General features: G+C 40.1%; 1 protein-coding gene across 1 annotated transcript in view; it reads left to right on the top strand.

Moving 5' to 3' along the window:
- The window catches only part of FOCAD (focadhesin), a 237,411-nt gene extending 214,837 nt beyond the window's left edge, over positions 1 to 22,574 (top strand). The window contains 10 exon segments of the mRNA XM_006180373.3: positions 2,208 to 2,336; positions 4,412 to 4,527; positions 7,021 to 7,281; positions 7,945 to 8,034; positions 11,469 to 11,646; positions 13,226 to 13,323; positions 14,794 to 14,850; positions 14,852 to 15,046; positions 17,099 to 17,174; positions 19,262 to 22,574. Coding sequence (XP_006180435.2) covers positions 2,208 to 2,336; positions 4,412 to 4,527; positions 7,021 to 7,281; positions 7,945 to 8,034; positions 11,469 to 11,646; positions 13,226 to 13,323; positions 14,794 to 14,850; positions 14,852 to 15,046; positions 17,099 to 17,174; positions 19,262 to 19,335 — 1,274 coding nt within the window. The 3' untranslated portion in view covers positions 19,336 to 22,574.
- Positions 22,575 to 23,896: the final 1,322 nt, after the last annotated feature.

Raw genomic sequence — 23,896 nt, 5'->3', positions numbered from 1 at the left:
CTCTGCCCCCGGCTTCTGCTTCTCCACTTGTCAGTATCTGCTTATTCTGCTACTTTCCCCACCTCTGCTTCTCCTTTTTTCCTGTGCTTCTCCTTTCCACAGCTGTTTTTCCTGTTGCTGACTCTACCCCCAGCTTCTGCTTCCCCACTTTTCAGTATCTGCTTATTCTGCTGTTTTTCCCACCTCTGCTTCTCCTTTTTTCCTGTGCTTCTCCTTTCCACAGCTGTTTTTCCTGTTGCTGAGTCTACCCCCAGCTTCTGCTTCCCCACTTTTCAGTATCTGCTTATTCTGCTACTTTCCCCACCTCCGCTTCTCCTTTTTTCCTGTGCTTCTCCTTTCCACAGCTGTTCTTCCTGTTGTTGACTGTCCCTGGCTTCTGCTTCCCCACTTGTCAGTATCTGCGTATGCTGCTACTTTTCCCACCTCTGCTTCTCCTTTTTTCCTGTGCTTCTCCTTTCCACAGCTGTTTTTCCTATTGCTGACTCTACCCCCGGCTTCTGCTTCCCCACTTTTCGGGATTTGCTGATTCTACTGCTTTTTCTGCCTGTGCTTCTCCTTTTTCCTGCGCTGTTCCTTCTTCTGTGCTTCTCCTTTCCGCAGCTGTTTTTCGTATTGCTGACTCTGCCCTCAATTCTGCTTCCCCGCTTGTCAGTATCTGCTTATTCTGCTGCTTTTCCCACCTCTGCTTCTCCTTTTCTCCTGTGCTTCTCCTTTTTCCTGCACTGCTCCTTTTTCTGTGCTTCTCCTTTCTGCAGCTGTTCTTCCTTTTCCTGACTCTGCCCCCATCTCTGCTTTCCCGTCTCAGTGCCTGCAGATTCTGCTGCTTTTTGTGACTCTGCTTCTTCTTTTTCCCTCTGCTTCTCCTTTTTCCCTCTGCTTCTCTTTTTTCTGTTCTGCTCCTTTATCCTGTGCTGCTCCTTTTTTGGTACTTCTCCTTTCTGCAGCTGTTTTTCCTATTGCTGACTCTGCTCTCACTTCTGCTTCACCACTTTTCAGTATCTGCTGATTCTGCTGCTTTTTGTGCCTCACTTCTCCTTTTTTCCTGGGCTTCTCCATTCTCCTGCACTTCTCCTTTATCAGTGCTTCTCCTTTCTGTGGCAGTTTTTCCTTTTGGTGATTCTGCCTCCGTCTCTGCTTTCCCCTGTCTCAGTGTCCACAGATTCTGTTGCTCTTTGTGCTTCTGTCTTTCTGTGCTTCTCCTTTTCCAGGCTTCTCCTTTCTGCAGCTGTTTTTCCTTTGGTTGACTCTGCCCCCATCTCTGCTTTCCCCAGTTTCAGTGTCTGCTGATTCTGCTGATTTATCTGCTGATTCCACCCCTGCATTTCCTTTTCCTGCTGATGCTTTTCCCTTTGCTCACTCTGCTTCTCTTTCTGCTAATGCTGGTTTCTGCTAATGCTGATTTCCCTTCTGCTACTTATGTGGCTCCTCCTGCCACTTTTAATTCTCCTTCTTGGTCGTCTACTTTTATATACATCATTTCTGACCTCCTTGTAACTTCCCTTCTACATGACCCTCAGTGACTACTCTAACCTTGGCTTTGCTTTATGGCTCCACTCAGAACTGCTATCATGTCTCATTTTTTCAAGTTTAAATTACCTCCCACCTGGAAAAAAGTTAAAAGTATATATTATGAAAGTCATGTACTGTGGCATAGATACCTGGTTAACCTGTGGGTTAGCTGTTACCTCAGGTGCTCTCCCGCGGAGCAGTCAGCCATGGCACAAGCTGAGGAGAAGGAGCAGCAGGGAATCACATGGGACAGAACATGGCCATTTAGAGGCACAGGGACTGACAGTGACCCAGAGTTCTCGGAAGGAAATGTACCTGAGTGGCACTAATTGTCTCTTCTTCTGGAAGTGGATTGAGGAATGAGTGAGCGACAAGGCAGTAACGTAGAGTAGGTTACTCTTTTTAGGAAGTTAGATGAAAAGCCACAAGGGAGCATGGAAGATTGTTACATAGCAATGTAGAATATTCCTGTCCAGGTAAGAGGGGAAGACCGGAAACAAACAAGAGAGAGAAGAACAGAGGGAGCCAAGTTTTGTAGCAAATGCAGTTGACTTTAAAAGCACAAAATTGAAAGACTGGACACAATTGAAGGTGTGTTACCAAATCCTTTGAAACTAGAAGAAAGGAGGGAAAGTTGGCATTTTCCACTTTCATGATGCTGTTGATGCGTTTTATTATTTTTTTCCTTTCTGTTGCAGGTCCTGAATCTCTGCCTCCTTCCCTTCTCAAAGTCGTGATGAAACCCATAGCAACTGTTGGAGAAAGCTACCAGTATCCTCCTGTGAACTGGGCCTCACTCCTCTCTCCACTTATGAGGCTAAACTTTGGTAAATATTAAGTGTTTTTAGGTCTTCAGACTCTGCTTTCAGGATATGGCGTAAACAGAAACTTAGATTGTGTATCACAGTTGCTAGTGACTGGAGGGACCTCTGGGATCTTGAACTTTGTCTTCTTGGATAGGACAGCTGGTTACTTTCACTGAGTCACTTTCTAAATAGCTGAGGGTGAGGAGGAGGAGGTCTGAAGACCCAGACCAGATGCACTCATCAAAACAATACTTGATTGAGATGCGCATGTTGCTAGGTGTATGGTTTGATGGTTATTAAACTGCATGACCAGAATCCTAAGTTTCAAGGAAGTACCCTTTGGGATGCTGTTTGCTTTCTATTGCTGCTATAACAAATTACCACAGACTTAGTAGCTTGAAACAACTCAAATGTATTATCTTAAAGTTCTGTGGGTCAGAAGTCCAACATGCTTCTCACTGAGTTAAGATTGAGATATTAGCAGAATAGTATTCCTTCCTAGATGCCTAGGAGAGTGCTGTGGTCTGAGTGTTTGCGTTTCCTCCAAATTTGTATGTTGAAGTCTTAACCCCCAGTGTCATCATTAGGAGATGGGGCCTTTGAGGGTGATTCAGTAATGGGGGTGGAGCCCTCATGAATGGGATTAGTGCCTTTATAAAAGTGGCTCCACTTCCACAGGGTGAGGACACAGTGAAAAGTCAGCAGCCTGCAACCTGGAAAAGGGCTCCCACCACAACCTGACCATGCTGGCACCCTTATCTTGGACTTCCAGTCACCAGAACTATGAGAATGAAATTCCTATTGTTTATAAACCACTCAGTTTGTGGTATTTTGTTAAAGCAGTACAAACAGACTAAGACAGATAGAATCCATTTCCCTCCCTTTTCCAGCTCCTGGAGTCTGCCCACATCCCTTGGCTTGTGGCCCTGTTTCTCCATCTTCAAAGCAGACAGCAGAGGGCTGAGGCCTTCTCACACTGTCATTCCTCTGATTCTCTGAAGCCAGGGAAGGTTTTCCCTGTTTAAGGTTTTATATGGTTAATGGGTCCATATGAATAATCCAGGATAATCCCCCCATCTCAAGGTTCTTAACCTTAACCATATCTGCATGGCAAAGGAATATATTCACAAGTTCCAGAGATCAGAATGTAGACATCTTTGGGGGCCATTATTCTGTTTACCACAGACTTTGTGGTGAGAGGCAAAGGGAATGCACACCTCAGTTTGTCCACAGCATTCTCTTTTATGGAGTAGGCATATTGGCATATGCAAATTTAACTTTGTGTACTTGCCCCACCTCCAAAAAAAAAAAGGAGGGAGAACAAATTTAACAGTGCTATAAAAATGTGTGTATATCTGTGTTTGCCATGAGTGCTCTATTATTTACAATTGGTGCTTACTTACATATGATATACAGAAAGATTTGTATACTATAATTAACGTACAGTTTAAGAGATAAAGATGAGTTCAACTAAACACAGTTTTTCATTTGAATGCCTTCATTTGAATCCAGTCCTATATCAGATATGATGTGACCGTACTGTATTTCCAGAGATTTCATTTGAAAAATATGTTCTCCTGCCCCTCTCCTGATTTTGTGTGCTGGAAATGTTTGTTTTAGTAAAAACCCTTAGAAAAAAGAAAGGGTTTGGTTGGGAAAAATTTGTCTGCTGTTGGAATCAGACAATTAAAAAGACTGGATCACTAGAGAATGTGGCTACATCTTCAAGTCCTTCTAGACCTAAATGTCTCTGTGCTGACTACAAGGTAGAGAAGAGGGAAAAACAGAGATTTTTAGCTAGAATTTTCTCAAATGTTTGATAGTATTTGAGTGGTTAGGTTTCTCTGGATATCTTAAGAGAAATTTCCTGAGCTACTTCAAGACCCTTACCAGTTCCACAAATCGGGACTCTGATCCAGTGTGTGCACTCTTTTGCTTCATAACTAAAAGATCTCTTGAAATACCTTTTGGATGGCTGAAGCCCTGTTACCTTTAGAAGTCCCACAGGCAGATATTTGATCTGAGACCCTGAAGCCTGAAAATGAGTCAGAGAGGCAGCTACATTACAGATATTTTTTTCCTTTCTTCTCCTTCAGGTGAGGAGATACAGCAGCTGTGTCTTGAAATTATGGTGACCCAGGCACAGTCATCCCAGAACGCAGCTGCACTGTTGGGAATGTGGGTGATACCACCGCTGATGGACGGTCTGAGTGTAGGTAGTAATTAAGGTGTTGAGCAACAGGAGGATGTGGTTCTTTGGGGGGAGATCTACATTCATTTCGATGTGTGTTCTCAAAGTTGAGTGGACAAATGGGGTTTTACAAAATTTAAGGACTTGATAAGAGCTGGCCAGCAGATGGGAAAATCATGTGATTCAGGACTCTGCCATTGGCATCACCATTCATGCTTTCAGCTAACGTTTATTACCAAAAAAAAGAGAGAAAACGGCAATCAGAGATATTAAAGTTCCTTTCTCAAGATCATACAACTAGAAAGTTCTAGTTATTGGAACCTGGTTTATTTGTTTACATGATACACATGATCATTTTAGTAGGTATTGAGAGAAAGGCAAATCCACAGACACTGGATATATGATCCCTCCTGTTCACAGAAAAGGCAGCAATTAAGGTGAGCCTTGACGGCTTGATAGGATTTTGTTAGGCATCAAGTTAGAGAAACCAGGGGATGTATGTGGGAGGGTGTAGGTGAAAAGATTAGAACGTCTCTGCCATGGTGTTCAGCTTGAGCAAGAAGTGATCCTAACCTGGCATTTGTGATGGAGGGAGGGGGCTGGCACCTTCCAGAGTATAGGCTAAGATAGGTGGGAAGAATGGGACAAAATTGTCTAAAGATGTGAAATTGGTAAAGAGATATAATTTTGAGTAAATTCCAAGCTAGGACAAAAAAAAAAAAACATACTCCATGATTCCTTAGAGATTTTCCAATTGATGATAAATTAAATAGTCTCGTCTTTGTTATTCCTCTATTCTAGAGGCTTTAATTCTTTGAGAATAGTGCAAAGCCATCTTTTATTTCCTTAGTCTGTTGGCTTCAGTCCCTAGCCTGCACTTCTTATTTTTAAGCTTTCCTGTATCTCATAATTCGTTTTAATTGAAGGTCAGTGTAATTGAGGTCCGCATCCTTTCTGTCAGCTGTTATCGTTACCTGTCTCCTCCAGGCAGCTCCCATCCAGCTGCCACTTAAAGAGCACTTGCTATGTACCTGCTACTGGTAAGCACTCAGTACTTTCAGAAGTCAGATTTCATCTCTCTTCAACCCTGAAGGCCATTTTTTTCTACAAGATTATTGAGTTATATTCCATAGAATATGACTATTTTAAGTGTACAGTTTGATGAATCTTAGTACATTTATACATTTTCATCCATCACCAATATTTCTATCACCCCCCAAAATTCCATTGTGCCTGTTTATAGTTAATCCCCACTCCCAGTCTCAGGCCCAGGGTATCACTGATCTTCTTGTCCCTCTAATTTTGCGTTTTTAGGAAAATTCTCATACAGATTTAAATTTCACATATTTAGAATAGAATCACACAATATGAAGTCTTTTGTGTCTGGCTTATTTCATTTCTGAGAAGTAGATTTTATTATTTCCATTTTACAGGTTGATAAATGGAGGCAAATGGAGGCTAAGCAAAGTCTACATAGTTAATAAATGGTAGAAGGAGTCTGGCTGACTCAAAAGCCTGTGTCTTAAACACTGTTCTTCCATTTGAATCAAGTACAATTCTAACAGCCTGTTTTTTTACCTCAGAAATTTTTCTACATTTTAGTTATCCCTCCACTTCTTTTTTATCTGTCCTTTTTTTTTTTTGCATTTGTCCTTGATTATGAACCTTTCTTATTATCTTTGTTAATTAATAAACTAAGTTGTAGATTTGTTTTTTCAATTGTGTACCTTCTTATTTAAAAAACAATGTGAAGTAGCATGTTCTTTAAAGCGAAAGCTTCTGATAATCCGTGCTCCTACATTGATCTTTTTTGAAGTTGGCTGATTTTTGTCAGATTTTATTTTTTAAAGCACTTCTTTTTGACTTGCTGCTCCTTTAGTATCATACTTCAGTTTCTAAGAATTGTTGAAGCCTGCTTTCTTCAAGTCTACGGCACACAGCTATCATTAACCACGCCTCTTCTTAGCTCTCCTGCATCCTAAGATGCATGGTCAGCTCCACATGCTCTGCTGTTTCTTCTTTGGTCAGAAATGGCCCGAGAATGCCAGTTCCCCTCATTATTTCTTTTCTGCTTCCTCCGAAGAAGAAAGGAATGATATCAGATACTCTGTTTAGTTGATTTCCAGCAGTTGAGCCTTCATCTTCAGGAGCTTTACTTGCCAGAGAACATGACCTTTTAAGACTGAATAGCAACTGTCATGTACTTTTAGAAGTAGCATTTTATTTCCCTTGCTGAAAAAAATCCAAGGTTTAAGATGAGTAGTTCACAGATGGCTTGGCAGATAGCGTATATCTACATGAGTCACCCTGGATCAAAAGTCACTGCTGCAGCTAAAATTACATGCATCGGTGGCCCACTGGACCATGACGCTGTGGGGAAATGAGGGGCCAGGAAGCAACCTGAACCCTTTATCTTCCAGTCTACCCTCAAACACAGTGATGACCTATAGGTTTTAAGCAGTACAAACCCAGACCTCTTCTGTTTACATCTGACCTCTTCTATTTTGCTTTCAGCTGAATATCAAGAAATATCTCCTGGCATCTGTGCCTCTGTGGATAAAACATGTCTCTGATGAACAAATCATGGGTTTTGTTGAAAGCTTAATGGTGGCAGTTTTTAAAGCAGCCTCCCCACTTTCCAGTCCTGAGTTACGCCCCAGTGCCTTACAGGGTCTGAGCCAGGCCATGAAACTGCCCAGCCCTACCCACCACCTCTGGAGTCTACTCAGCGAAGCTACTGGGAAAATTTTTGACCTTCTGCCAAATAAGATTCGGGTGAGAAACAAAAATATTTACATTCCTGACAATTTATGTTTGGGATTTTTTAAAGCCTTTTTGGCAAAGCGGGGAAGTGTATGTTTTAAGAATGTGGTGGGAAGGCTAGCAAGAAATAACCACATTCTTCACTAAGAATGTGTTTGCTTCCAAGATCTAAATTGAGGTTGAATATTTAGAACCAAAGTTTTGAGCAAGCTCAGAAGCAGGTTAACCAGTGCAGCCCCAGGAGATTTGCTCTTAGACCTTTTATACCAAATGTCTGTAGAAGATGAGCAGGCTCAGAACCCCTTACACTGTACTCTTGGAGAATCCTTGGCATGTTGTCCCATACGCTGTTTGTATCAAGTGACTTAATACTAGCCTTGCCCCTCCCCCCAACAGACCTCTGAAATGTAGTTTTACAAAGAAGTTAAAACTGCATTGGGAATGATGGGTTCTGATAAGGAGAAAAAAGTACAGCCGAACAAAGTATATAAAATAACAGGAAAGATTTTTTTTTTAAATGATAAAAATTGGTCATGTGTTTTGGTTTGGATAAAATTAAAATCTCATCGGCTGCTGCTCATGGAGATAAGCATATCTAATGATTTGCCAGAATATCGAGAATATAGTTGTTATCTTACGCTGAATTTTGACATGCTTGGGATTTTTCTTTACCAGAGAAACGATCTAGAGCTGTATATCACTGTAGCAAAGTGCCTCTCGGAAATGACGGACGATGAAGCCAGTCGGGTTGCCCAGATTACGAAGGTAATAACGTATCTATGTTCTTTTTATTATTGATATGGGAATTACCATTGAAGAGATGATTAGAGTATCCTTCTTGCCAAAGCTGTCTTTGCTTCATATTTGTTACTGACTAATTTCAGGAAAACTCTCTCTGTTTCACCGTGGGATCTCGTATCCCGCCTAGTCATATGGTTGGGTATGTGGCAGTGTAGACGGATGGATGAGTAAATAAATTTTTAACCTTATTAATTCCACTTTGTCAAGAACACTTTTAGCGTTACCTGTGGGCAAAAATAAGTACAGGACAACATCCTCAACACAAAATCCACAAGAATGGTAATATTCTGAGCAAAGCACTTTCTGGTGCATAGAAGGTTTAAATAAATAGTTCTGTTCTCACATTTATTTTCCTTCACCCGATACTGATCCTTTTGGAATGAAGAAAGGTGGCTGAGTGAAAAACACTATTATCAGTGACACAAGATAATTAATAAGCACCTCTTACACCCACATCCAGTCAAAGGGCAAATAAGCAAAAAGTAGCGTAAGAGGGAAGTTGCCAGATTTAGAATATAATACAAGATATCTTGTTAAATTTGAATTGCAGAGAAAACATGAATAATTTTTTAGAATAAGTGAATCCCAATGGACCTACTTATTCAAATGGCATCCCTGCATATCAGGTAATACCAAAGGTCTAGAGAACTGTGAGCCATCACATTGCTGTTGGTCATCATGTCATGTGATTCTCAAAATATGGCCCCTGGACCTGCAGCATCAGCCTGGCAACTGATTAGAAATGAAAATTCTTAAGGGAGGATATAGCTCAGTGGTAGAGTGCGTGCTTAGCATGCACAAGGTCCTGGGTTCAAGCCCCAGTGCCTCCTAAATAAATAAACAAATAAATCCATCTAATTACCTACCCTCCATAAAAAAAAAACTTTAAAAAATAGAAATGAAAATTCTGGAGTCTCACTTCAGACCTACTCAATTGGAGACTCTAAAGGGAGGCCCAGTAGTCTGTGTTTTGACAGTCCCTCCAGGTGATTGCAGTGCATCCTAAGCTTTGAGAACCACTGTTAGAATGTTTGGGATATCAGTGTATTGGAGATTAGTTGGTTTTAAGCAAGGATAAGAAGTATAAGGAAATGCTTGAGAGAATGGACTCTGGAGCCTCACAGGCGAGATGTGAAATCCAGTCTGATTTTCTAGCAATGTGACCTCTCTCTGCCTCAGTCTCCTCATCTATAAAAGGGAGATAATAGCACCTCCCTAATGGGGTTGTTTTGAGTGTTGAATGATTTAAGTTAAATGACTCAATTCATGTTAAGTTCTTGGAAGAGTGCCACACCTAAGGCAAGTGCTCATTTATAACTTATTATCCTAATTACTACACTCATATAATTTATTATATCCTACTATTATATTCAGGTTATATAGTTGGAAGTAATTAATATAATTTACTTCATGGTACCTAGAGCTAAAGGTTGTTGGGTTACTCATTTGGGTTTCTAAAGTGGCATTCAGAGCATTGCCCCTAGAACATTCTAAATGGTGTTCTGATGTCCCCAAAAGAGTTACTGTGTTCTGCGGAGGCCGGTGTATTCTACTCATTTCTGGAAAGAAGAGAGGTAAGAAGAAGGCAGTGGTAAAGAGCTCAGAGTTCCTGGGTTTCAGTTCTTACTCTGTGTGGCATTAAGCAAGTTACCTAACCTCTGTGCTTGTCTCCTCGTCTGTACAGGAGAGATGATAATAGCGATCTGTTACACAAGCTCAGTGTGAGGGTTAAATGGTCAACACAGTGGCCCTCAGACTTGTTGGTCTCAGATCCACTTTAGTGTCTTAAAAATTGTTGAGGACTCAGAAGAGCTTTTACTTATACGGGTTTTATCTGTCCGTATTTACCATATTAGAAATGTAAAACTAGGAAGTTTTTTAAAATATTTACTTAGAAAGTAATATTAGTAAACCCATTGCATCTTAACATAAATAAGAAAAAAAAATTTTCCAAAAAGCAAATTAGTGAGAAAAGTGGCATTTTTTTACATTGTTGCAAATCTAATGTCTGGCCTAATGGAAGCCAGCTGGATTCTCATAGCTGCTGCTTCAATCAGTGTGTTGTGATGTTGTCTTGGTGAAGTGTATGAACAAAACCCAGCTTCACACAGATACGTAGGTGGAATGGGGACGTCTGTTAAGTCTTTTCAAGCAACTGTGGATATCTTTCTTTGATATTGTGCCAAAACTCAACAAGTGCTAGTTTCTTAGAGGTTAGTTGCCCTGTGGAATCTGAAACCGTATCAGTGAATTTCACAGACTCTGTTACATTAAGATCCATTGGTCCCTTGTACTCTGGGTCTTTACCAATGTATGAGTTTGTATAATACTGTAAGATTTGTAAGATAGATTGGTCATTTGGAAAATATTGAGTCACTGTGTTTTGAAAATCTTCCAAATGTTGGTACATTTCATCATACAAATCATAACATCGTATTTGTCAATCTGACTAGCAATCTCATCAGAAAAGTCTTTTATGTATTGGGAAGCTGCCAAAGTCATAGTAGCAGATACAAATTTTCCAAAAATATAATTTTCACTTAAAGGCTTAGATTTTATTATTGGCAATAAATCCTGTCAAGTAATTTCCTTGAAGTGACATTCTCACTTCCTTCACTTTTAAAAAGCAATCCCATACTCAGTTTGCATAACCATAGTTTGTCCATCAATCATTCTTTCAAGTAAATGGTGTTCCATGAGAAGAGTGGCTGTTGCAGCTCACAACTCAGTCTTCCAAGTGTTTTTCCTTGAGATGACCGTCACACTTGGGGGTGCAGCAGAAGTCCTTTGTTCATACTTCCCATTTTGTCATACAGAATATTAAAAAGATGTGTACTCAAGGGCAGAGGTTTAACGAAACTAATAATTTTTATTATTTACAAGGATATTTTAAATGCAACTAGCTTTTTTAAAAATTGCAATTGTCAGTGAAAAATACAATGAATATTACCGCAGTTCAGGGCCTATTATGAATATAGTTTGACCTCACAGACCCTCTAAAATGGTCTTGGGGTCCTCCAGAGAGCTGTGTACCACACTTTTAAAGTGCCAAATTAACACATGTTAAGTGCTTAGAATGGTGCCTGGCACATAAGTACTGTATTTATTAGTTACCATTGTTATTAGTATTGTTTGTGTATCTTTACTAAATATCCTCACCAATTAACCCCTGAAATCACTTATGATTTTCATGAGAAAACAGGAGATGACATTACAACCATCTATCTGTATGTACATTTTAATATAGCATGCAGGTCACAGGCTGCAGGAAATGAACAGTTTTAGCATTTGGAATGGTAATCAACTTCAAACTCACCCTTTCTGTTTTGCCCTTGCCCCAAGGTTCTATAATGACTTCAGTTAATTTAATAGTAACTGAACAATTTGCTTTTTTGCAGAGTAGCGTAGAAAAGGGTGCCTTTGTCAGACTGTACTTGGTCTCTCAAGGACGATTCCCCTTGACGGGCTTGACCGATGTGCTCAGCGTTGCTGTTCAGCACCGTGAAAAAGACACACTGGCCTGGATGATGCTGCACTGTTTATACCAGGCACGGATTGTGAGCCACACCAACACAGGTCAGGCCAGTGTGGGGTGAACAACGGGAGCACAGACATGCACCTGCTGTCTCTTTTGGGTTATAATTCTTTCCTCAACTTAAAAACCACTTCAGTGCTTCTTGACACAAGTGGGGGCCTTCTTACCCCAAATATTTGAGGAGCACCTTGGATAGAAACGAGCAGTTACAGCTCACAACATCAACTCTTTGGAGATGGGAATGAATTCTGTTGGTGATTTTTTTCTTGTATTTGGCCCTCCAGGCCCTCAGAGGTATAAAGAAGTTTATCAGGTTGATTGTGCCTGTTTCCGTTTCTCAAACAGAGGGATGTTGATTGATTTCTGCCTGATGTTTTCATGAAAATGGTTTCCGGCTGGTCATTTAGCAAAGAGGAAAAGAAAGCAGCAACAACAAATTAAATAGTTATTCTGTAGAAGAACTTCTCAGGGGTAAGAAGAATAAACTCTGGACACGGATAAATCGTCCAGCCAGAAGCTCCAGGTGTGAAGCTCTTCTAATGAATGGTGCAACTTTTAGACCATTTGAGACATTTACACCTGAATAATCATCTAAAAAGGGTGCACCCTCAGTTCCCTTCCCATACCTGTGGTCATATGCCTGTCATTTCTCAGTCTACATTCAGGTCCCGAATGGCACCTGTCTTAAGCGGATCCAAGGTGCCTGGACAGCCCTTGTGACCTATCTCTCCAGTCTTTTGTATCTTTAAGGCTTTGAGAGAAAAACTGCCAAATATAATTGTAATACTCTTTGCAGGATTATATAGGAAATTTTGATTCCTCCTGCTTTTTGGCACCTGACCTGGTTGTCTCATATCTGCATGAATGCCTGCCCAATGAAAAGTGAACCTGTGATGAGAAACTTGATTTTTCACTCTAACTCAAAAGTGTATGTATCAGGACAAAAATTAGCAGGCGTTCCCAATTAAGCATGAAGCTACATGAAGGATACGGAAATAAATTTGATATTGCCTTTGGTTCTCACTAGCTAGCCTTCAAATTTAGTTCCCATTTTCCTCTCATTTTGAAGAACTTCACAAGTAGTCTTTGCTGCTGGGAATCCTCATTTTAAAAAAAGGGAAAAATTAATATTTTTGCTGATGTTTGTTTATTCTCCAGTTACCCTGTAATAGCTAGGTTTTATTTTTCTTTTTATGTCTTTAGGATAGGTTTTCTCTGTGATTTTGGCATAAACTGGGAACATTTAAGCAAGGGAGGACTATAAAAAACAACTAATTATTGAAGATTGAACATTACTAGCTAGTTGGCATGCCAGAAGTCTCCTAGTGTGTTTAATATTGAGAAACTGCAGTAAATGCATTTGACCATTTTATCACAGGTTTGAAGGATAAATTATCTTAAAAAAGAAAAAGACCAAAATATGGTCATCTGACATGAATAGTATCAAAGAATGTTCTCATGGGTGAGCACAAGTCTCAGGTATCAGAAGAGGACTTGAAACTGTCGCATGGAATCCTCGCCAGGTGTTGTGCTGTAGTTTTGATGGTTATCACTGATCTGTCTGACGTTGCAGAGGAGAATCATGGTCTGGTAAGAAAATGTCATATCCTTTTGTTCCAGGTGTGTTGAAGAGAATGGAGTGGCTCTTGGAGCTGATGGGTTATATCAGGAGTGTTGCTTACCGATCAGCATCTGTTCAGAACGTGGCTCTTGATGAGGTACAATCTAGAGGACTCATTCATGGCTTCCTTCAAATTTCAAAAGAGGAATATGTTGCTGCTTGCAGCTTTCCTTCCTTCCTTCCTTCATTTTTGGGAAACAAGTATGACAACTCTCTGAGGTCACAAGGAAATGGGTTTTCTCACCAGGTCCTTGGAGACACCCACAGCTGCCCTTTGAAAAATATTTTCAACAGAACATGTTCCTTGACAGGCAGGCACACCAAGGACACTAGCTTGAGAGGGAACCTAGGGTCCTGTGTACTTGGGCTGGATCCCACGTAGATTGTGGGGTACAGGGTTCTGGTCTCCACACTGGCCCAGAGCATGACTTCAGACACCTGCTTTGAAGGGGTTCCTGACGTGTATGCCAGTCATCTGTGCTTGTGCCAGTACTTACATGCACACATTGCAGGGGAATTTTCATCCCTCCTGCAGAATGACTTGTGACCCAAAAAAGGTTAGCAACAGCTAGTATTGGGTGAGTAAAAAAAAAAGATTAATAAATAAAATGAAGGACAGCACTTTCTTGCCCTCCTCATTTTCTTGGCTCAGCTGCCCACTGTGCAATTTTTTAGCATTTTTCTCTAGCCGTGTTTCATGGGTCTCTGGTTTACTATGTGAGTAAAATATGCATGACTTGAGATGTCTGATACTCTGCCCAGCATTTCTGCAGAGTTATGTGTCTTTTTGAAATTTTAATTTGTGAGATTAGGAATTTTAAGAGTTTGAGGAGAACTTTTTAAACTTTTTGGGGGGAGCTAGCATAATCTGTCCTCTTTTTCTTATGCTCTCCCAAGTTTGTATTAACCTTCTCTACTTCCTTACAAAAATCTTTTAAAACTTAGAAAATATGGATGAGCAGAAAGCAGCATAATTTAAATCATAGTAATAGAACTCCTCAGAGGTAGCCCTTGTTACCACCATTTCTACAAGTGTCTAGTCTAAAATCTAAGTAGATGGATTCTAAACAGATTTTTTAATGAAGGTAGTCATTTGTTACTGTTTTTGTTCAAAAATGGACTCAGACTGTACACATTTTATTTTAAAAAATCAGTTTTGGCCACATAACAATAAACCTAAATATCCCTATTCGTGTGTCTCTTAATAAATTTTTAAATCTCTTTGAAAACACCAAAACAGAGGAACGTTTGGATCTCAGTATGATTAGGCATTAAATCAATTATGTTTCTCCTGAAATATTAGAGCAATAAGAATGAAACCATCGGGCCTTCTGTCCTCACAAAAGAGAATCCTTCAAACCTTCCAAACCCCAAAAGTTCTCTCCATTAAGCATGGATATGGAGTTTGCTATTCAGTCCAGTTCCTCTCCTGGGGTAGGGGTGGGGCAGGAGAAAGGGTGGGGTGGAGGGGAAAATAACACTGCACTGTGATGGGGGCTATATGTGAACATGCGTTACTCTGAATTGTTAAACATGTGCCCTACCTTTGTTTCCACTTCCACCGTAGGCTTTGGATTTCTTGTTGCTGGTATTCACAACTGCAGTGGTTGCCTGGGCAGACCACTGCTGCCCCTCTCCTTCTTGGCCTCAGTGCCAGCTGGTTGCCATGGCATGGAGCACATGGCCCGGCAGGGCCAGCATCAGGCTTCCTTGGCAGGAGCCCACTGCACAAGGTCACTCTGCAGGAGGCTCTCACTCTCCTTCCCAGTAGCATGCTGCTTCTTCTGCAGAAAGAGCCGTGGAAGGAACAGACCCAGAAGGTAGGATTGGCAGCCACCTGCTTATTGGGGCAGGCGGCCATTTTCTCTTCAGCAGTTTCTGCAGTAGAATTGAGGTGGGAGTTAAGTGAAACTGCAGTCCCACTACAGGCTTTCCTACTCAGCCCCAAATCTCAGCCAGATGCAGAGCTTCAGAGATTGAGGCTAGCCCGGTCTCAGGGTAACTGCTGGCTGAAAACAATAGCTTGCTTACAGTTAGGGATGAGGTGTAAAGAAAAACTTAAACTTGCCTTCATTTATTGAAGGCACATGTGTCCTTGATCCTGGGGATAAAAGGATGAGAAACTCTCTGAGTTCAGAATTTCAGAGTGAGGACATATGGGAAGGCACGTTCAAAATGGAGAGATGGTCTGATAAGGATACAGTGGTGATGAGCAAGGGAGAGGGGTGGTCAACAGTGCCTGGGGGTGAGTCCAAGGGAAGAGATGTGAATCTGGAATGCCCATCTTTTACCATATTTAAGGTTGCCCACCATTCATTCCATGCTGTAGCCATGTTCCAGGTGCCCAGCGTGCCTCTGGCCTATGCTAGATACAGTGGGGGGATTTGTAAAGGTCTAATGTCATCACCTTTGCCCTCAGGAAAATCTAAACTATAGGTAGCACCTTTTGGTTTTTAATACTGAGTTTCCCCAGACTACTAGCTGTCGTGCAGAGCATATGAAAATATGGTGCATCCTGTATTTCTCATTACATGGCTCTGACCCGTCTTGAATTCAGTCAATTGAAAGATTCTTTTTTGAATCCCATTTAATCAAAACTGGATGTTATGAGGTTGAAAGCTTAAAGCCAACTTTTTGTGGCTTACCCTTAAAATCTGAACATTAATCTTTAAAAATATTTCTGAACTATGGACCCACAGTTTAGCCATGAACAACTCCACTGAGTCTCAATTTAAATGCCTTTGTTTCCTTAAATCTGATAAGCATTTGTATTATTGCCCCAATTTTGTGTTTTCTTTTTCATTTTTAATGAAAATAAATTTAAATGTGGTATCCCATCCCCTCATATTATTTCTGGCCTGGGATCCTCTGTTCAGTTTGGACTGTAATATAGACATTCTCCATCTATTATAAATTTGTAGTCCTTGATTTATTTACTTACCATTAGGATATGATAAAACAAAATTAAGAAAAAGAGATAAAGAAAAAAGTTTAATTAAAGCAAGAAATTAAGAATATTTCTTTTCCTCTCTTTTACTCTTTCTTCAACCCAGCTTCTAAGTCCAAAGTTAAAAGGGCTGGTACCTATGACTAGTTTATGTGTTTTTAAATGAGTCAAGATTGGCAACATTCAGTCAAAGAAATTACCCTGTATCTAATTCAAACACAATTTGGCTGCACCCTGGGAGATCAAACTCATGAGTACTAGGAGTTTCTACCCACTCTGCAGGATTTATTTGCAGTTAACATGCTTGGGTCTACCTAGTAAATTGCTTTATGTCTTTACTCTTGCATTTCAACTTTGTTTCATATCCATTTGGGCACAAACTGTTCTCATCTACAGAAACATATTTTATTTTAGAAACAGGGGCTTACATCTGATGTGTTTCCCTATTTATTGCCCAGCCAAGGAGCCCAGGCCCGATGCACACGGAAACGGGCGGCAGGCAGCATGATGTGAAGAGTGTGAGGCTTTGAAGCCAGGTGTACTTGGGGTCAAATCTTGACTCTGCCATTCACTGGGAAGAGCCTTGGGCAAGGTTCTTAACCTCTCTGGGCCTCTCTGAGTGATGAGATAATGTACATGGCATAGAGGAAGCCCTCTGGGTCCATCTCTACCCTACTTTTAAAACCTATAGCAAGTTCCAGGGTATTCAGCAGAGGAAAGAGGTTTGACTTTGCTGAGTCATTTTGTTTCCAACTTTACCATCTCTTGTGCCTGCTCCCGGTCTCCTCTCCACCCTCCCAGCCCAGGCAGGTATTGTCCAGGGACTACCACCCTGCTACTCATACATGCAAGCCCAAAGATGTGCATGATCTCTTACTGTTAACAAGATCGTTTTCACTGATACTGTTCTTCATTTTCACCCTAGTTCATTGACTGGCTATTCAGTATCATGGAAAGCCCTAAAGAAGGCCTCTCAACAAAATCCAGGGATCTTTTAAAAGGTATTACCGCCATGCTTTATGCCCATTGTAGTGAAAACCACCTAATGTCTGTGCTGCAGAACAGCTCTCTAGTGTGTGCTGGCTCCTGAAAGGGCTCATCTTGGTTCAATTGAAAGAAATAATCTGAAGCTGTCACCAGTGTGGCATTTTTAATTAGAAAGTGGATTTAAAAAAGAATTCCATTGCCTTTAAATTTAACTTTTATTTAAATGGTTTTTAAATGTTTTATTATAATCATAAAATATGACTTTAATTAAAATTTAGAAAATTCATAAAAGTAAAAAGAATAAACAAAGAGGAATCCAGAATCCCATTGCCCAATGACAATTTTGTTTTGCCTAAGTTTTTGCCACCCCCCCCGTGTATGAGTGTTGTTTTAACATATTTATAATCATATACAACTGAAAAAATGTACATACACTTTTTTAATTTAAAATTTTTTTTTAAGCATTTTAACCTGTTCTTACACTGGCTTTGTAAGCAGCATTTTTAACAGCTGCATAGTATATTGCTAAGGGAATTGGATATTTACTATGCTTCCAGGCATTTAGGTGGTTTTCATGTTTTTTATACATCTCCACTGACTTTGTTGAACAATAACTGTAATATCCACAAATATAGAGTCTTTCTCTGAAAATTATGTAGTTTTTAAACTCAAAGCTGAAAAGTCTTCCGGGCCTTGGCTCTGCGCCCGAAGATGGCTTGTACTATCATCCACATCTTGGGACTTGGGGTCTGGTTCCTACCCGTGGCTGCTGTTGATGCCCTGACAGTTGTTGTAAGTTACCACACTGAAAAGTCTCACCTTGGGAAAGTTGTCTGCTGGCCGACTCTGCTGAAAATTGACCATATTTTACTTTTAAGTATGGTATCATTTATTGAGTGCCTAACAAGCAAGAATTCCCTAATGTATTGGTTCTGATCCTTCTCCCTACCTAAGTGGCTGGGAAGGCATGCATAGGAAGGTGATTCGGATCAACCATAGAACTTCACCGAGAATCAGGGCAGTGGTCCAACATACTTTCACTTGGCCCTTCCCTAGAGATTTGCTGCTAGAATCTCCTCCATTTGTTTTCCTTGGGAAGTTTGGACTCATTTTTTTGGTATCATTTGCATTTCAGTTGGTCTGGAGAGAATGAGACTAGAGACAACATCTAATATACTTGAAGATTGTATTAGATGAAAGGCAGGTCACTTGGTACACTAAAATGCTGTTAATATGATTTGTTCACAGTCTTTCTATTTTGTTACAGCCGGGTGGACTCATTTTTCATAGTCATGAGTCCATTATACCATTGGTTGTTCCAAGCATATACTGTCTTGGGTCATGAAGAGAACAATTGATACTGATGAGGAAAGTGGTTATTTGGGTCAAAGAAGTACATATGCACTTGATTCAAGTGCTCCTAAGAGTCACACACAATAATTGTGTGACTCTAGCTTACCTTTATCCCTTCACCCTATTATATTTTAAATAACATCTCAATATATTTATCTTAGTATTCTAAAAAAGATATATAAGTTACCTAGAGGAATTACACATGACTACCCTACTTGAAGTTGATTCCTGAGGGACCTATGACAGATAAGAAAAGGTGTATGTTCAAATACAGTTTAGTGCAGTCATGCTTGCTCCATTGAGGCCACGAATGTAACTTCATTACAGAATCAGGTTTTATGTTTTTGCTTACCATGTAACTAAACATTTAGTGGAAAAATCATATTCATGTAGAAAAGTGCACAAGTCATAAGCAGGATTTTTATAAAGGGAACACGTAGTCAGCACCCAGATTAAGAAAAAGAATATCACCAGCATCCCAGAAGTCAGTTTTTGTTTTAATTCTGCAGAATTTTCCATTAACTGGTTGGTTGCAAAGTAACTTTAAAAAAAAAACCCACCTTTTCCTCAACTTGTATTATTTCCTTCCATTAAAATTCTGTCTAAGGCTTGATGGGAACTCTTAGTCTTCAAGATTAGCCAAGTGAGAACATGTCAAGTTCTGTTCTGACACCTTTTTGATTTAAATGACCTTTTCAAATGCAGCGCCACCAAATGCAACAGTGCACTTTATTCTCTGTCCCCTTAGCCACCCTGCTGTCGCTGAGAATTCTCCCAGAGTTTAAGAAGAAAGCCATATGGACCAGAGCGTATGGTTGGTGAACAGTTTGGCGGTAGCTGGCAGCATTCTCAGCTGGATGAGGAAAACCATACAGACAGAAGGAATATTTCAGAATTCATGTCTGGGATTACTGAGACATGATGCAGACAGCTGACGGTACTAAAAGGGTGGCCACATAACAGACACCTTGAACCAGGCATGCCAGGAGTGGGGCTGTTGCTTTGGTACCCAGGCCAGTTGGAGATTGAGATAAGAACTTGAATTTTCTTTTATTTGGCTAGAGTTCAATCTGAAGATTTTCTTGTGAAAATTTGACTATATCATCTCCTCCCCTCTAAATTCTAGTAAAATAATCTTGTGCATTTTGTGCATGTGACTTTTATTTGTTTTAAGGCATGGGTAAGGTTTTGCTAGCAAAACCAAACTATAGTGATGACAGTAGAAACTGCTCTGTTTCCCAGGAAGTCTCTAAAGGATATTGATTGACTCAGTGAGTTAGTGTTTTAGCAATAATAAGAAAACATATCTCTCGTGGAACTGCTATACACATTGAAATAATAAGCATGGTGTTAAACATTGACTAAATCAGACTCATTAGTGGTGGCCATAATTTTCTTTTGCTTGGATCTCTTGAATGCAAGTGAAAGTTAACCAATTCGAAAGATATCTTTGCTCACAGGTATGGCAGAAGCAACATGGGGTGGAGTCTGGTTCAGCATTGGTCACGTGAGTCCCTGGAAGGTGGTGACTAACGATCCAGGCCTGGGTCGTATGTCCATCCACCTGAACTGGGTTCCCCCTAGAAGAAAGATGGTGCGATGCTAGACAAGCAAAAAATGGCAGATATCTCCTGAAAATATCAATCTTTTTTTTATAAGTACAAATCTCTGTCTTAATCAAGGAGACTACTGACCTAATGCCAAGTAAATGAAGGAATGAGGCAGTATCCTCAAGGGTTGCATTTTACTCAGGGGCTTGGAATCAGCTAGGAATTTAATTTGCTTTGATTGCTAATAATTGCTCCCTCATGCAGCCAGTAATCAGGGCTGTCTTTAGCCAATCACACAAACATACTGATGCATATACATATATGGGATTACTAGGGAGAAAATGGGTGCCACTGGAATAATATACCTTTGTATCTGTCATGCCTGGTACCTTACAAGCACCATGGAACTTTCAGTATTCCCTAGTGACATGTACCTTCATTTTGTCACCAAGTGTACTTACTACTTAGGTTAAAATAGCTCTACTAATTTTATTTTCCAAATATATGAATTTATGATTCCAGGTTTCAAATATTTGTGGTTCACTGTGTAATTCACACTCTGTTTCCAGGTCGCAGCTCTTTCTTTTGCTGAACTCCATAGGGTGCCGAGATGCTTACAGAAAAGGGGGAAGGGAAGGCCAGCTCTCAGGTAGTACTTAACTGCATCACCAGTATTTCATCTCTCTTACTTCCTTAGAGGCTAGGCTGGAAGGAAATGAGTTTGAAGGAAGCAGAAAGGTAGAAAATTTATGTGAAAAGCCAGATTCCCTCTCCTTCCCACCCACCTAGGCTTTCTCATACTTCCTACCAATCAGAGGCTGAAATCCTTCTAACATTCATTGTTAGGTGCTAGACCGTAAGTGACGAGTTTCACTTGTATTATCTTATTTAACCCTTGCAACAATACTGTGGAGATGAATTATTTTCTATTTTAAAATGGAGAAAACACATCTAATAAGTGGCAAAGCTACTATACCTGCAACCAAGGTCCTAGAATCCCAGATTCAGTGCGCTTTCTACTGCATCAGTCTTCCAAACCTAGACTGCCTTTTTCAATTCGGCCCAATTTCTTGTCATTCAAACTTTGTCCTTGCTCCTGCCCTGACAAGAAAACAAGGGCACAAAAGGCAGGAAATAAGATCTATCTGTATCCTCTCTGCCCTAGCTCCCTCTTTTTGTTTTAAGCAGTCTTGTGTTTAAGATTCATAGGGTTTTCCTATTCATGGGAAGCTCTACAGTGTCTAAAATGTCAGATTCTAATTTTGAAATTCTGAAGGTTCTAAACTCTAATTATTTTAAGATATAGGTCACTGGAATAATAAGACCCTTCATCCTGGTTATCTGTCTGATGTCAGGTAAGAATTAAGGTATTCCTGGGGAAGGGGGTGCAGGGTACAGCTCAATAGCAGAGCGCATGCTTAGCATGCACAAGGTCCTGGGTTCAATCCCCAGTACCTCCATTAAAAAAAAAAAATTAAGGTATTCCCTTAGGATATTTCAGTTTATTTTTCAGAAACCAGAAGTTTCTGCTTTTGGGGACCAGACGTTCCAAACTATATACAAAAGGAAATGTTTCCTTACAAGTCATCTTCTGTTAGTTTTTGAAATCACAAGTTGCCAAGACAAATAGCATGCTGGGGTGTACTAACAAATCAATTTCTGGGATTAAGGCCATGTTATATGTCTCAGAAGTATCCAAACACTCTGACTCTTGATTTGAAAAGTGTACATTTGGAACAGATGTTGGGATCCATGCAAGTGCCTCAAATCTTTGTGTTTTATTTGTAATGTAATGGTTCCATGGTAACTAATACGATGTTAATAAACTTTGTTTTTGAAGTTAATTGCTACAGGCTAACTTCTCCAAAACAATTGTAACCAAAGATAATGATATTACAATTATATATAAGAAGTAAGACTTTGTTAAGAACTCAACTACTATCTTGAAATATCTTAGTCACTTTGAAAGTGAGCAGTAGTTTTAAATTTGTGGTAAACATTTTAGCAAATTGCTGTTTTAGAAATCTGATCATTTGGTTAAGTGGATAGGGCTCCATTAAAACCAAGATTGGAGGCTACGTCTCTAGGTCTCTGACCCCAACCAGCCTATTCATAGCTGCTGGCATTTCACGTGGAACCAGGGGACAGAATTTGTCTGGATCACTTTACATCCTTCACCACTTCATGGAAAAATGCCTCACAGTATCATCTTCATGTATAAATGTGTATCGTCATTGCTCTGGTGCTGGATTAGGTAATATGCTTTTATATTTTCTGGAAGGAAATGCTTTATTCTAGTCCTGGAAACTAAAATCTCATCTTTTCAAATGTATGATACATAAAGTATTTATGAAGTTGTGAGTATGCATGTAATCTGTTAATCTTCATAAACCAAAATTCTTTGAAATTGCCATTAAGAAAGATCTGATCTTGTCAGACACAGGGAACTTCTGAAACAACTTCAGACAAATTATTAGATATGACACTGAATAAAAATGACAGTGATGACTCCCTGACTTTGGTTTTATTTTTCAGATGAAAGAAATAACCTACCTAACAAAGTAGTTGTGAGAGTTTAAAGAACATAAAAATATGCTTTATAAATTCTAAAATGTAATAGAAATGCTATCACTTTTGTACATTTCACTGACTAAATAGTAGCTGTAATGCTGGAAACAGACCTGACAACGTGTATGTCAGGACTTGAGAAGATAACGGAAATTTCGTAAGTAAATAATTGTTCTCCTTAACAATTAAAACACCCTAGGAGCAAGCAGCACATTAAGATATTTATATAAGTTTAAAAAAACTTCTATATGTGTCTTCTGAACATGAGGTACTCTTTGAGATTAATCAAATATTACTGAAACATTACCTAATTAATCCTATAGATTTCTTAAAATATAGTTTTTTCTGGATGTAGTGGTAGGAATCCATAAAGTCAGAATTGCACAATTATGAGTGTCTACTCTGCACCACCATATAAGGTTCTGGGGTACAAAGTGAATGAGACATGACACTCCTGCCCTAATGGAGCTTATATTCAGAAAATATAAATTGGTAAGCCATCGCATAATAAGGAAAAGCATCCAGGAAACATAAATTTTCTACTTCTATATGGCCCTTTATAATTTACAAAGGTTTACTTTACCATAGTTTATTTGCTCTTCACAACCACCTTGGGCAGCTTAAGGAAACTGGGACTCAGGAGTCATCCAATTAGTAATTATTGGGGCTAGAATTCAAATCAAAACCAGTGCTCTTGAGAATTCTGCACAGAATGGCGGAATAGAATGACCCTGAGCTTACTTCCTCTCACAGGCACACCAAAACCACAACTATTTGCAGAGCCAACCATCAATGAGAAGGACCAGAGCCTACCAGGAAAGACCTTCTACAACGAAAGGTATAAGGAAAGAACCACGCTGAACAGAGCAGGAGGGGCAGAGTCGCAGTGCAGTCAAATTCCATTCCCCAGGGTGGTGATCCATAAACAGGAAAATAATCACAATTACACAGATTCCCCCAAAGGAATGAGAGGTCTAAGCCCCACATTGGGCTCCCCAACCTGGGGGTCCTGCACCAGAAAGAAGAGCCCCCAGAGCGTTTGGCTTTGAAGGCCAGCAGGGCTTACTTTCAGGAGTCCCAGAGGGTTGGGGGAAATAAAGACTTCACTCAAGGTCACACACAAAATCTGACACATTCTAGGACCCAGGGCAGAAGCAGTAATTTGAGAGGAGCTTGGGTCACACCTACCTGTTGATCTTGGAGTCTCCGGGAGAGCCAGGAGGCAACTGCAGCTCACTCTGGGAACATAAGCACTGGTGGCAGTC

The sequence above is a fragment of the Camelus ferus genome, chromosome 4, assembly GCF_009834535.1.
Source record: "Camelus ferus isolate YT-003-E chromosome 4, BCGSAC_Cfer_1.0, whole genome shotgun sequence".
Taxonomy (NCBI): domain Eukaryota; kingdom Metazoa; phylum Chordata; class Mammalia; order Artiodactyla; family Camelidae; genus Camelus; species Camelus ferus.
The sequence above is the reverse complement of the archived record's forward strand: the minus strand, read 5'-3'. Positions and strand labels throughout refer to the sequence as shown.